Source organism: Pterocles gutturalis, unplaced genomic scaffold, assembly GCF_000699245.1.
Source record: "Pterocles gutturalis isolate BGI_N339 unplaced genomic scaffold, ASM69924v1 scaffold19390, whole genome shotgun sequence".
Classification (NCBI taxonomy): domain Eukaryota; kingdom Metazoa; phylum Chordata; class Aves; order Pterocliformes; family Pteroclidae; genus Pterocles; species Pterocles gutturalis.
Window position 1 is genome coordinate 20739 of NW_010146327.1, and position 14417 is coordinate 35155.

General features: G+C 38.8%; 1 protein-coding gene across 1 annotated transcript; it reads left to right on the top strand.

The window, feature by feature from the left end:
• Positions 1-462: 462 nt before the first annotated feature.
• LOC104457590 (PHD finger protein 21A-like) lies at positions 463-13698 on the top strand (the record flags this gene model as incomplete). Its single annotated transcript, XM_010085708.1, has 8 exons — positions 463-663; positions 4290-4544; positions 6302-6388; positions 9080-9376; positions 11053-11151; positions 12248-12299; positions 13116-13195; positions 13638-13698. Coding segments are annotated over 8 exons (1132 nt in total), but the record flags the coding sequence as incomplete, so codon positions are not given.
• Between the last annotated feature and the right edge of the window lie 719 nt (positions 13699-14417).

Below are 14417 nucleotides of genomic sequence, written 5' to 3' on the forward strand. Positions count from 1 at the left end.
TTGCACTCAAACTGGCTGTCTCTCCGCTCAGTTTCGATGCCTGGTACGAAATGGCATCCCTATTGCCTTGAAGTCAGCCCTGAGGCTTCAGCCTGAAGTCCTTTTTCATAATTGTTTAGGAATGGCGCATGTTTGAAGGAATCAGAAACTTTGGAATCTGAACGCTAACACATCTCACATGAATATAGGTTGAGTCTTGCAGTGTTTTGTGAATAGGCTGAATTTTGGTGGGTGGGTTTCTGCAGGGACAGCAAGGTCACCCTGCTGGGCAGCAGTACTCCTCTATTTTGACACTGTGACTAGTAGATAACACCAATATTTAAAACTACAAAAAGAGAAATCCCCCTAAGCTTCTGACCAGTTCTTTATTTACATTAAATATATTAACTGTTTTTATATTCTCTGATATGTGCAGCTAAATAACTGTCATCATTTCTGTTTATGTTTTTGTTTATCTGGTAGAAAAGAGTGGTGGAACAGCTTCGAAAGAATTTGATAGTGAAGCAGGAACAGCCAGACAGTAAATTTCAAATACAACCGTTGGCACAGTCAGAAAACAAACTACAGACACCACAGCCGCAACCACTACAACAGCTACAGCAGCATCACCATCAACAGCAGCAGCAGTCTACTGCACCCTCTCCAAACGTGATTGGATCACAGGTAAAAATCTCCACAATAATTATTTTCCTTGCTAAAGGTGAAGTTCACCAAAAAAAAAAAAAAAGTGCAGAGAGAAAATTGCAAACTTTCACTTATGCCCAGTAGTGTACCAGTATGAATTTCTCCTTCTGTGCATATGCAGATGTGGTTCTTGTGGGTTTTTTTGGCAATAACCTCCTATCTGAGTCAAAAAAATTAGGTAGTGTTTAAAAGTTACATCATAGCTTCACAGAAGACAAGGGTGGCATTATCACCTTTTCTAAAAATAAATGAAGGTTTAGTAAACGGACCTGTCTTTTCCGTAGGTGCATGAGTGATTGTCTGTCCATACCCAGTAGGTCTCAAGAAACAGTAAAGACTTTACACGCACTGTATGAGGTGTATGATTAAAATATTTTTAAAAGACAAGAAGAGTAGCCACTCTATCTATGAGCAAAATGTAAGAAAACAGTTCCCTCTTCTTTCTGCTTGGTTCTTTTTAAACAGATGTAACTCATATTGAATAATATTTACCTGGGTTTGCAAGGATTTGTCTAAAAGTGTACAACGTTAATTGCAAAGTTTGAGTTTTAGAAAGTAGTGTCTTTACTGGGAAGGTACACTAAATTTCAGTGTAGGATTAAAGACATAATCCCCGAACTCACCAGAGAAAGTGGTCTCCTACTGAGAGGAGAATTCCAAGTTTCTCCTGTTCAAATATTTAGAATCCCAAAAGTGTGCTAATAAAACAGCTAGAAAGTGCAGGGAGGTGTTTTGTAAAATAAGCATATGTGAGGTCTTTTTTTCCCATTGATGTAATCTCAGCAGCTTGGGTTTGCCTGGATAGACAGATGGCAGAATTCACCCGTGAATTTTCCTTTAAGCACATTGCAGTGAATCACAACCATAAGTTTGACCGATTGTGATTCTTGTGTTCCCTTTTCTTGGAAGTAGAGGAGGGAGAAATGGTTTGGCTGTTAGTTCTGTCATAAACTCAGCAACTTGTTTGAATGTGCTTTAAAAATATATTTGTGAGGCTTAGGTAACTGTATTTTTGAGAAAATAATATTGAAGAAATGAAGGAAACTTAACTAAGGAAAAGACATTTCTGAACGGCAACATCAGTATCAAAGCTAAAACAGAACAAATAAGTAAATATTACTGTGTCCAAAAATATTTATAGCCAAACAATGGATCCCTCTTTGCTGTGTCACTGATCTCTGTTTTTCAGTCAGGAAACATGACTGCAAAAGCGGCTTCGTATTCCACACTTTGCATTAACTTCCAGGTCATCTCCTGGCTTGTAAAAATTGAGGTTTTGTTCAAAGTTAAAGAGCCCCCTAGTGAAACAGTCAAAAAACTGCTACACCCTTCTGACTACCATTGACAAAGTTGTACTTTGAAAGTAATTACAAACTGAAAGGCAGGTTGTCCTCTGGTTTGAATAAATAATCCAGCTATTATCCTTAACACTTTTCTAGTGTTATTTATGTTGGTATAATTCTAAAGTAAGCTTACTTGCCTCTGTGCACATTTTGCCCCTCAATCTCTTTCAGCAAAGAAAAGTCAAATATTTTGTCTCTCTAGAAAGTTTTTGGGTTCCTACTTTTGTGAATCTTTCAAGGCTGTGTCAGTAAAGAGAATGTTTTCAATGGTTATTTTCAGAATAATTCAATCAAGGTGTATATATATATATATATGCTGCCTTAATAGTGACATTGTGATGTACTTAATATAGTCCAGTAAGAAGGGCTTTTGAAACTTTCATAAAGCACCGAGCCTGCTAAAATGTAATTTTATTGCAGTGTTATTATGTGAAATAATGCAGACTTGCTATGAATGCCACTTCAGTATGAATTCACGCATTGAAATCTTTTTAGAATAACCAAGGTAATTAATGCTCAGCAGAGTAACAGGGATATTCAAGCTTTGTGATCTACTAACTGAAACTAAACTCTTACTGCTTACAGACTTATCAGAACCCCTTGAAAGAGCCACAGTCTTATATTAAGTGATTGATTGCATTTTTCTTTAGAATGTTTATGGATGAATGTAATGCTTGTGAAAATAATACCATCTTACGTCTCATTGAAAAAGCTTGAATAATGTTAACTGCATTAGGGAGAAGATGCAGCAGAGGTTGAGAAGAAGCTCTTGAATCTCAGATAAAAAGTTAAGGGAATTGTTCATGTTGCAACAAGGAAAAGTTAATTGTGTCGGATTTTGTATAAATGTATAAAATTGAAGCATGAATTATCCTTTGATTTGGCATTCCACAGTGATTTTTTCACCCTTGTGCATAGTTAACAGTTAGGGGATATAATTGTGAAATTAGAGGTGTGAAGGTAAACTGTGTTTTTGTTTAAGGAAGTAATATTGGTGAATATACTGAAGAATCCAGCTGGAAATGTATTTATATTATTTTATTAGAGAGAAGAGAAAGGTCTTGTGTGATTAAAATCAAGCAGTCTAAATCAGGCACGTTCAGAACATGAAAAAGACTGCCTGATCCCTGGGTCTCCATTTTTTCCTGTGTAGAGCCTAGTGCTGACATCGGGCAGGAATGGGGATTATTTCATACTAAGAGCATCTGATCATGCCAGTGACTGTTGAAGATGCAGTGCCATTGGTACAGTGGATTTTTTTTATGCCAAAGAAAAAAGAAATAAGCTCACTTGCCATTCTGTTGAGTGTCACTTGTCATGAGTTTTCTGTGTGCATATTGTGTTCTGGTTTTATATGGAAACTCTCTTGCCTTGTTGCTCTTTGAATGAGATTCGTAATTGTCCGTTTCCATTAACATCTTAGAAGACAGTGCATTTTCAAAGAAAACTATTAAATTATAGTTGTTTTAACTTTGGAATTTGTGGGCATAATTTATTCAGGCATTTCAGATAAATGCTGACATTAAGTGATTCAAAACCACTCTCTTTAAAACAGGCCAAGAGCAATCATGGCATCACATATATGTTCCAAACACACTCCATTCCGCAGAAGTTAAATTTAATTGCCTGCAGTGGGACAGACTAACAGCCAGCTCTTACAGCTTCAAGATAGCCCTACTAATATTCTTAGGAAGGAATGTTGAGGGCTATATAACTGTATATATGGCTGAAACTGAAATTTGGGATACCCAAAATCAAAATACATTTTTATTTTTAAATAAACCAGTTTATGAGTATTTTTTCCCTCTTCTTCTGATTGTGAGGATCTCTGTAGCTAAAGTTTCCATTTGAAAATTTGACTTTTAATCGGTGAGAAGCTAGTTTGCTGGTATGTTTCATAAAGCTCCACCTTGTAGGTTTGATATTGACAGTATGTGTTTGGAAGTAATATGAAATTAAAAGATCCAAAAATGCATATGCCACTACTAATGCTTGATTGTCATTTTCTCAGGGATTTGTTTTTAATCAATCTGTAATGCTGCAGGTGATTAAAATAGACCCAACAGGTGCTTCAAATGAGTGTCCTTTCTAGCTTTCCAGTTTTCAGGGGTGTAAGATAATGTGCTTGTCTGAACAGTAGGTAGATAGACTCTGTGCTGCCTTCTCTTTCTCTTACTGTCCATTGTTTCTGACTAACAAACCCATGTCCTGTCTGATACGAAGTGTCTCTGTCTCTTACAGTGTATTTTCTGTTTCCCTTAGAAAACTGTAACTACAGCTTCTATGATCACCACTAAGACACTACCTCTCGTCTTGAAAGCAGCAACTGCGACCATGCCTGCCTCTGTTGTGGGTCAGAGACCTACCATTGCCATGGTTACTGCTATCAACAACAATCAGAAAGCAGTCCTCAGCACTGATGCACAGAATGCACCAGTCAACCTCCAGACAACAAATAAGGTCACTGGGCCAGGAGCTGAGGCAGTCCAAATAGTGGCAAAAAACACAGTAACTTTGGTAAGCGTTTCATGTGTTTGCCCTGCAGATATGTGTGGGTTTGGTTTACAAGAGAGCTGTTGGGAAAAAAGTGAATAAACAATCAGGTTTTTGCACAGAAAGGAGAATAGTGGGGACATGTTGTGAGTCTTCACTAGCTGACATTGTTAAAGTGATAGTCGAAGAGAAAAGCATTTAATATCTACATGGGTTGTTATTACTGTTTCACTTTATAGAATTAAATCAGTGCTATCACCTCTGTGTAAAGTTTCTCGTTAGTAATTGTTAATCACAGGGAAGTAACAATTGTTTCGTCCCTGCCTAATCTATGTGGCTGTGTTCTGCAGAATTCCTACTCTTTTCTTTGGTAAAGGAGATGTCAGACTTTCCTCATTTGATCAGTATTCATCTTAGATTTTTTTGAGTCAATGTCTCTCCCTTTGCGTGATAAAGTCCCTGGTGTCAGACATATCCCATAACTCTGCCCACTACCATGTCTTCACTCACCACTTTTTCATACACATGTACAGATCCTGTTTCTTTAAGCATGTATTTTGGAAGGTGCTTTGATTACATCACACAGTCTCTTCCAGAATAGGTAGCCACCTAGAAATAAAAGAAGTAATGTTTTAGAATTGGGTTATACAGGCTTCTTGGCCTAGAAACCAGGGGTTGTATAGCATTGTGACAGGGAGATTTTACTTCTGGAGTAAAGGTTAAGTCTTCACTAAACATAAATCCAATTTATCTGTATTAAAAAAATAAGTTTAATAATGCAAATGGAAGTAATTTTGCTTCCTAATGAGCCATATGTTTGCAATCAGAATAGAGAAGACTAGTTGAGTGGCGTTTTTTCTACTGTTGTCTTTTCCCATGTCTTCTCTTGTACCACCCTCATCTGTCCTTTGTGTCTGTGCTTCATTTCTTTGCTGAATAACTTAGGTTTGGAGAGGTGATTCTGTTTTAGTAATTGTCCGTGATTTATGTTTCTGTAGCAAATTCCATCAAAAATCTCAGCATATTTTCCCAAGCATTAATTAATCAGTACAAGACCTTTTTGAAGTAAATTGCAATCTTATGTGGGTGGACAGAAGTACAGAAGGGTGGAAACTAACATAGGCATTAATTTCAGAGAATCTTGCCGAGTACTCAGCTTAGTGTTATTCAGAGGTTAATCATGTGGTAGCTCCATCCAACTGATTCCGAGTAGACAGGGAAGTACTTAGGACGCCTTAAAATCAGATCTTAATTCTTTCAAATGAGTGGCTTACTACTGAAAATTTCAAGTTGTGTGTTTAGAGCCCCTCATAGTGTCATTGGTATTGCTAAGAGTTGGAACTTACAGGCTTTTTCTATTGGCATGTGATCCTCTTCATTCTTCTGTATGCCATTCAGTGGAAGGACAGTGGTTTGTACAGCTGGACGTCAAAGTCTGTTACTATTTTCTGTCTGCTGTAAAGCCAATTTTTAACTATCAAAACAAATAGGAGTTTTCATTATCTTCAAATGAAATGGTTTTAGATTGCAGAGCACAGTAGTTAGTACAGGTGAACTAAAAGGAAAGATACTTTCAATTTATGAAGCAAAGTGTGTAGGAACTAGAAATTAAGATTAGCTCTGTCTCTAATGCATTTCTAATAAGAACCTGTTACTGTGAAAAACTATTCACAGAGTAGAAAACCAGGAACATCAGGTCTGAAAATACATTCAGGATGATGATTTTGGTGAAAAAATTCAAAGATATTTTTCACTTACTGAACTCTCTTATATTCTTATAGCAGGTCCAGGCTACACCTCAGCCCATAAAAGTGCCGCAGTTCATTCCTCCTCCCAGACTCACTCCTCGTCCAAATTTTCTTCCACAGGTGAGTGTACAGAGAACAAGTGATAGAAGAAGGAACTTAATTATAGCATAGATAGGAGATATTCTCTGTGATGATCTTTTTTGTTAGTCTTAGTGGTGACCTGGTGAGGGAAACAATTCAGCAGGTTTGCAGATGGTGTCAAATTTGAGGGTACAGTCAATACTCTTGAGGGCAGTGCTGACATGGAGTGGGACCTAGACAGGTTGAGGAATGGGCCAAAAGGAATCTCATGAGCTCCAGCAAGGAAAAAAAGTCTAGCACGTGGCATGGACTAACCCCCTGCGTAGATACAGACTAGGGACTGTCTGTATCTGATCCAATCACAAAATTGTATCTGGTATGCAGTATGCAGTTTTAGACCCCCTGGTACCACAAAGAAGTTGATAAATTTTAATGAATCCAGGAGAGGAAGGCCATTAAGACTGCTGGGGGCCAGGAATACACGTCCTGCAGGAGCAGGCTGAAGGAGCTGGGCTTGTTCAATTTGCAGGAACCTAATAGCTGCCTTGTTTCCAATACCTATGAGGAAGTTAGCAAGAAAATGGAGGCATACATGCATGGCAGAGAATTATAGACAGTGGTCATAAATTGGAACAACGAAGGTTTACACTGGTTATAATGAAGCAATTTCTCACTGTGAGGACAGTGGGTCAAGGCAATCCCAAGCACAAATACAGGCTGGACAGAGAATGGATAGAGGGCTCTGAGGAGAAGGAAGGACTGGGGGGTATTGGTGGATGAGAAGCTCAACGTGAGCCGGCAGTGTGCGCTTGCAGCCCAGAAAGCGAACAGTGTCCTGAGCTGCATCAAAAGAAGCATTAGCAGCAGGTCGAAGGAGGTGATTCTCCCCCTCTACTCTGCTCTCGTGAAATCCCACCTGGAGTACTGTGTTCAGATGTGGGGCCCCCAACATAAAAAAGACCTGGACCTGTTGGAGAGAGTCCAGAGGAGAGCCACAAAATTAAGCAGAGGGCTGGAGCACCTCCCCTATGAGGACAGGCTGAGAGAGTTGGGGTTGTTCAGCCTGGAGAAGAGAAGGCTCCAAGGAGACTTAATAGCAGCCTTCCAGTACTTGAAGGGGGCTACAGGAGAGATGGGGAGGCACTCTTTATCAGGGAGGGTAGTAATACGACAAGGAGTAATGGGTATAAGCTGAAAGAGGGTAAATTTAGACTAGACATTAGGAAGAAATTTTTCACTGTGAGTGTGGTGAGGCACTGGCCCAGGTTGCCCAGAGAAGCTGTGGATGCCCCATCCCTGGAGGGGTTCAAGACCAGGCTGGATGAGGCTTTGAGCAACCTGGGCTAGTGGGAGGTGTCCCTGCGCATGGCAGGGGGGTTGGAACCCTGGGCAGATGGTCCCTTCCAACCGAAACCATTCCATGACAGTTAGGAGTGGTCTGCATTTGGCGTTGGCCCTGCTCTGAGCAGGAGGTTAGGTTAGAGACCTCCTGAGCTCCCACCCAACCTGTGTGAGTCTGTGATCAGGAGATTCGCATATGATGATCATATATGATCCTGTTTGCATCAAATTAGATTAACCGTGGAACAGGTGTCAGCAACATCAAAGCGTCACCCGATGCCTTAAGTTGCTGTAGTCATTGTTTGCTGCTCATGAGAAAAAAGGAAAAACAAGATGTCTCTAGATTGTTCCCGAGTATTTCTGTATTGCAACAAAGAGTAACTTCTGTTTGCAGCTGAGCAGTAAAACTTGTGGTTTAATTTTTTTTTCATGGTATGGGAAAGGTATGTATTGCTTCTTCATTTAAAAAACATTTTGGAGGAATTATTTCATTTGTAAGAAATATGTGGCACTGTGAATAAAAGTAAAAATCTTTTACAAAAGGAAAGTATAGGCTGGTATCTGATTAAGATTTAGGGACAGTGAGATCTGTTGGAATGTGACCTAGTTTCCAATGATAAAATGCATTATGGAGTATTAAAAGGTAGATAGGACAATAGGAATTAAGTAATGAAAAATACTTTTATTTTCAGAGTACTGTAATGATGTGATAAGTACAAACTTAACAATGGGCAAGAAATAAGCAAGTATTAGTGGTGGAGGACTGGAAGATTCTTGTGGCCCTTTTCTTTCTTGTGAAAGACAAAAAGAGTAATGACTGCATTTACCTGTAGCCTTTAGCACTTTCAGTGAGGGATTAATGTGAAATCTTGACAATTTTTTTGCTTAGCAGGATTGGTTGTGCAAGTGTCTAAATAATATATAGAGTTAACAAGGTAACAGGGATTTGCTGAAAATTTTAATTATTTCTTTTAGGACACAATCAGCTGCTAATGATTTCTTGAAGGTTCAGGATAAATCCTTGAGACACACTTTTAACATGAAAGCCTCAGCTGTGCCTGTAAACTTTCCATGATTTTTTGGCTTGCAAAACCAGTATGTTGATTTAGATACAGATAAGACACTTGGCAATAAACATCCAATATAAGTGTCTGTGCATCCAAATATAATTTTAGGGACAGTGGCTGCGTATGCAAATGTTATGGGTGGGTTTTATGGAAGTAGGTTTGAAAATGTGGCTTTTCCTACTCATAGCATCCTTGGGATACTATGCTAAAAATTACATTCCATAAGAAATCAAACCACTTTTTGCAGATTATACAGGCCAAGTGGAAAGACTTTGAGGTACTGATGTATTAATCTTGCTCTTTTTTTTTTTTTTTTTGGTAGGTTCGACCTAAACCAGTTGCCCAAAATAACATTCCTATTGCCCCAGCACCTCCTCCAATGCTTGCAGCTCCTCAGCTTATTCAGAGGCCTGTGATGTTGACAACAAAGTTCACACCCACCTCTTTACCCAACTCTCAGAACTCCATACATCCAGTTCGCGTAGTTAATGGGCAGACAGCAACCATAGCCAAAACTTTCCCTATGGCACAGCTCACCAGCATCGTGATAGCAGCACCAGGTACCAGGCTCACTGGACCTCAAACTGTACAGATCAGCAAACCAAACGTTGAAAAACAGGTACGCAACAGAAAATGCAACATACGGGGTTCATTGCTTTACTGTGCTGGTTTGGAGAGGATGACAACCGTGGAGAAATTTTCAGGGGGTATTGGAGATATTCATGTTCCAACAATGGTACAAATTATGGAATGACTTGCAACTCTTGGGGCAGAAATTACCATTTTCTTTAGCATGGCCCATTGGAATATTTTTCTCATGCTTCAGTGTTTTTATGCTCCACGTGCTGTCTTAACTTCAGTAGTTTATAAGCAAGCTATATTGCAGGGCTGTACTGGTATCTTGGAGACCAAGTACAAACTGAAATCCATGTTCATATCAAGCCTTTAAGAAACATTGGAAAAATATTTTCTGTGTTTCTGTTTTTCAAAGGGTGGGTACATAAAAGGCAAACATTACGCAAAATTGTAGGGGTATTTAAGATGATAAATGTAGCCATTTCTTCCTTGATCTTGCAGCCTTGTGATTGGAGACAAAATAGTCTCACTCAGCTACTGAAGACTGATAGTTCCCCCTGACTAAATTGGATTGATGAGTGGAAGGGAAACCCTCAGCAGCAGAGAATTCTAGATGTTTAGTTTTTAAATCTCTCTCCAGAAAAGAATTTTATAAATCCTTGCCATTCAGTTCAAGTAAAGCAATCCTCTGTTTCACTTTTAACTCTTTCGTATATTAATTTATGTAATCTATATAAATAATAGTAGTATATATTTCAGTTATAACTCTTTCATAGACTAATGTTCCTTCAAGTTATCTTCTGCTTTTGAAGTCACCTTTGGAGACTCTGAAAATCATGTGTATGAAAGATATGCTCATGCTCAGTTCTTTATGGATTTTCACGAGTAGGTTCTTGCATACCTCAAGGCTGTTCCACAAGTTATTCAGCAATGTGTGCCCTTTTCGTAGGATTTGAATTTGTGCTTCTGTAATTCTATACTTTTGATGCCTATTCCTTTTGATGTCAGCAATATTTGTTTGCTCTTCTAACAATTACTGGCAATTGAACTGTTGAAAAACATACAGAAGAATGGTGGTGGCTTAATAATACATGAATTTTTCTGTATATTGTCTCCATATCATAGAGGAGAAAAGTTTGTCTCTCTGTAGGTTACCTCAGTCAGTTTGTAGCCTCAACAGCTATGCCATGGGCTGAGGATTGTCATGCAGGGCTTGTGATATCATTGCAGAAGATTATGAGTTCAGATAAGAAAAAAACTTCAGAAACACCTGAGATCTTAGGAGTCAGAGAGACTATTTTTGAGACATTTATAATTCTTCATGAAGACTGAGGAGTGAGAAGTACAAAATGCACATGCCATGCAGAATGGTTTCTACCTGGAGGTGTTCCATGAGACACTTTTTCTTAAAGTGTCTGTTAGTTTTCCCATTCCATATAGTGATTTCTGTAATGGAGTTAACTCTTAGGATGACTTCTGTTGTTTGCATGGTTGCGTGGGTTAATGGATGGTGGTAAGGCTGTTTCATCCTTTGTTAAAGGAAAATACTTTATTTAACATTCCTCTCATGTCAGATTCCTTAATTAAGTCTTTGTTAGTGCACTGCCAGCTCTAAACTGTTTTTCTCCTGTATCTGTGAAAGTATTTGTTTTGCTTTATTAGTCAAAGTAAAAAAAGTCATTCTTATCAGTGAAGGAGAGAAACACTGTTTCTTTTCAGACTATTAAACCACATGTGGAAGCAGAAGAGAAGCAAACAGAAAGTCGTACAGTTACTCCACCTGCTGCACCGAAGCCAAAACGAGAAGAAGATCCACAGGTATCCCACACCAGGGCTTTCTTTGAAGAAAAAAAGGAAACACTCTGTCCTTCTGAAAATATTTTCCCCCCTCTGTTCCCTCAAGACTCCTTAACTTTAACATTTCATACATTCCTGTTGGACAACAGAAGTTGATAAGGCTACAGAATAAGAAACCTAAATAAATATAGTGCATTGTGGTTTTCAGTCCTGGAATCCATTTCACTTACGAGTCTTTTCTAAGTTAGAAGATCAGAATATCCCTCTGATACTGCCTTCAACCAGGAGGCTTAGATTACAGTGTTAATTTCCATTCCTTTGAGGTTTTAAAATTCTGGAGTTGTTTTTAATGGTGGAGAATTGTCTTTGTTTTGCTTTGTAAAATATTTCTGCTCTGGTGAGCAGGATGGAAAGAGACATGTATCTTCATATTCTGCCTGGATTTTAGTCCAGTTTGGTTTTAGATGGTTGGTTTTGGTGGGGAAATAGTGGCCAGAATGGCTATTTTGTAAAGCCTTTGTGCTATCCAGTGCTTTGGAACTGATTACAGCTAAATGCTCTACTACAGGTTTTTTGTAGATGGATTCAAGCTGACTACTATCTGAGCATTAACTGTTGTCAGTACAAATTCTGATTTTTACATGTCTGTGCACTTTCTGTATTAAAATTAGAATCCTTTAAGAAAGCCATAGCCCTTGTCAAACGCAAATGTAAACCAGAGTTGCTCCTTGTAGTTTACAATATATGGAGAATGATACGCAACTAGCAACATTTTGCTGGCAATTGAACTGTGTTGGTATTTACCAAGAGCCAGCCACATAGTCGGTTCAGTGCTGGACTGGAAGTAAAGAAACTGCTTTCTTGTTCCCAGCTCTGCCAACTCTGTGAGCCATTGGCATTTCCCTGTATCTCGGCCTAGGTTCCCGTCTAGAAAATGGGACTATTGTCTATCCTCCATAATACAGTTTGACATATATGAGTGAAAAGTGATTTATAGAAGCAAAGTATTGCTAATAACATTTTTGTTGCTTGGTTACCTGTCAACTGACTTTAGAAGGCCTAAGTAACTAATCCTAACGGTTGGACTTGTCATGATCTTTTTTCTCCTCCCTCACAGAAACTTGCCTTCATGGTGTCTCTGGGACTAGTTACTCATGACCATCTGGAAGGTAGGAAGAATGTCTTAAGTTGGTTCTTGAGCTCCCTGTTTCCTGGCCATTCTGAATTGGAATTACAGGTCCAAAGAATTTCTGTATTAAATACAGTATTTTCTTGCACAAAAGTACATTTGGGATGTCTGTGCTCTTCATCTAACTTAGTTTGTTGCACACTTTTTTATTCCTCTTACTGCATTGAAATAAAGCAGTTGCTTATGCAGCTGTAGCCAGTGGCTGGGAAGAAAGTGTATGTCTGATGGTAGGAAAGACATTTGTGACAATCCCATTCCTTTCTGGACCACCTCTGTATCTGCAAAATTACACCATGGATAATTTTACTGTAACCCACATCAGGATTTTTCATTTATTTCATAGGACTGTGATCTGTAAAATGAATGAGTTAATCAATTATAATTGGGTTTATAATTTAAACTCCTTAATGCTATACAGTGCAATACAGCCTAACATTTCAATGGCTTGCATGTTTCTGTACCGTATTTATTTTTAAGTATTAACAAGGTTACCAGAGGCCTTTAGTTTTAGATCCCAAATTACATTGACCATCAGTTTAAAATGTCCTAGTCGTGGACTACTTGGCAAGAAGATGGCAGTCATTTCATTATTTAGTTGGGCACCATATTTGTATTCCTTGTCAACTCTTAGTTTTCAAACCTTCAGAAATTAGAAGTATAACAAATTTGCCTGTATTCAGCATGGTTGGTGTTCTGTAGAAATCTTCACAGCTCTCGTCACATGCAGACTGAATTGTGAGGACTTTATAATTTCTGAGGCCCATTGTTTTCTAACCTGAATGCTTTGTTTTACAAGAAATCCAAAGTAAGCGACAAGAGAGGAAAAGAAGAACAACAGCAAATCCAGTGTACAGTGGAGCCGTTTTTGAGCCTGAGGTATTAATTTTTTGCTGGTGGAAGCTGGTATTTTCGTTCTGAGCTTGTCTGTCTTTCTGCCATGTGGCTGTCTCCTAAGCTGTCTCAGTTCTAACAAGATAGGCAAGCTATCATTTATAATTCGAAAGGCTGTTGCAATTATATGACCCTCAGATTTTTAAATAGTAAATACATTGGGATGTTCTTCTAATACCTAACATGTTTTTCTGCCTTCTGCTATGTAAAGCTGACGTTAAATGGCAGTGTGTGTTAGCCTTACCATTAGGCCAGCTTGCCTGTCAGCCTGAAGCGGGCCAGATGTCAGAAGCAGCATAAAAAGCCCCAGCCTTTCTGAACAGAACAGCCAGTAACCTCACTGAGTAACTGTGCTGTTCCTCAGGTATTGCATATGGTTGTTGCCAAAAATGTTAGCCAATAAAAATTGTTATATTCTCCCCTGCAGCGCAAGAAGAGTGCGGTCACGTACCTGAACAGCACAATGCATCCCGGGACACGTAAAAGAGGTGAGGTATACTTAAACCTGTCTCCTTGCTGTATGCCTCTTCCTCCATCTTACACTTGCTGTCCCCTTGTTAATTTGAAGAGCAAACCAAAGAAGGACTCTACAGTACTTCATTTGTCCAGTAAATTTCCATGGTAGACAAAGATCATGACTTCTAGGGATTAGCATAGCAGGTTTTATTGGGCAGCTCAATGTTTCATTTCAGTTTCCCTCTCAAAAAAAAAACCAAAACAAACAAAAAAAACCAACAAACAATAGATAGAGCAAAGTGAAAGGTGAGATGTTTGAACATCATTTAGTGGTATAAAGCTGCTGTCAAGATCATCTTGTTAATAACTAAATTGTATTGTTGCTGTCAAGAAGAAGGTGGTTATGGAAAGAGCATCTCTGCCCTGAATAGGAGAGGAAACCTAGTGTGACAAAAGCCTTGTTACCCACTGGGAGTAGAGATGGGTCCTGCAAAAGAATTCATCTTGAGCAAGACGACTGTCGTGCTCATACTGAGCACTTTCCTGCAACCAGAGTTCCACTTGTCCTAAAATGAGAGGTGATTTTTCATATAGGTATGTGGTATTACTCAGTAGAAATCCTTCTGTAGAACAGCTGAAATTATAGTGAAACGGATGAGTCAGAACAGCATAGGAAAGAATGTGATACCATTTTTTGTTCATGGCATCAACCAGACATATATGACAAGTTAGTGGCTCATGGCTTAGACAG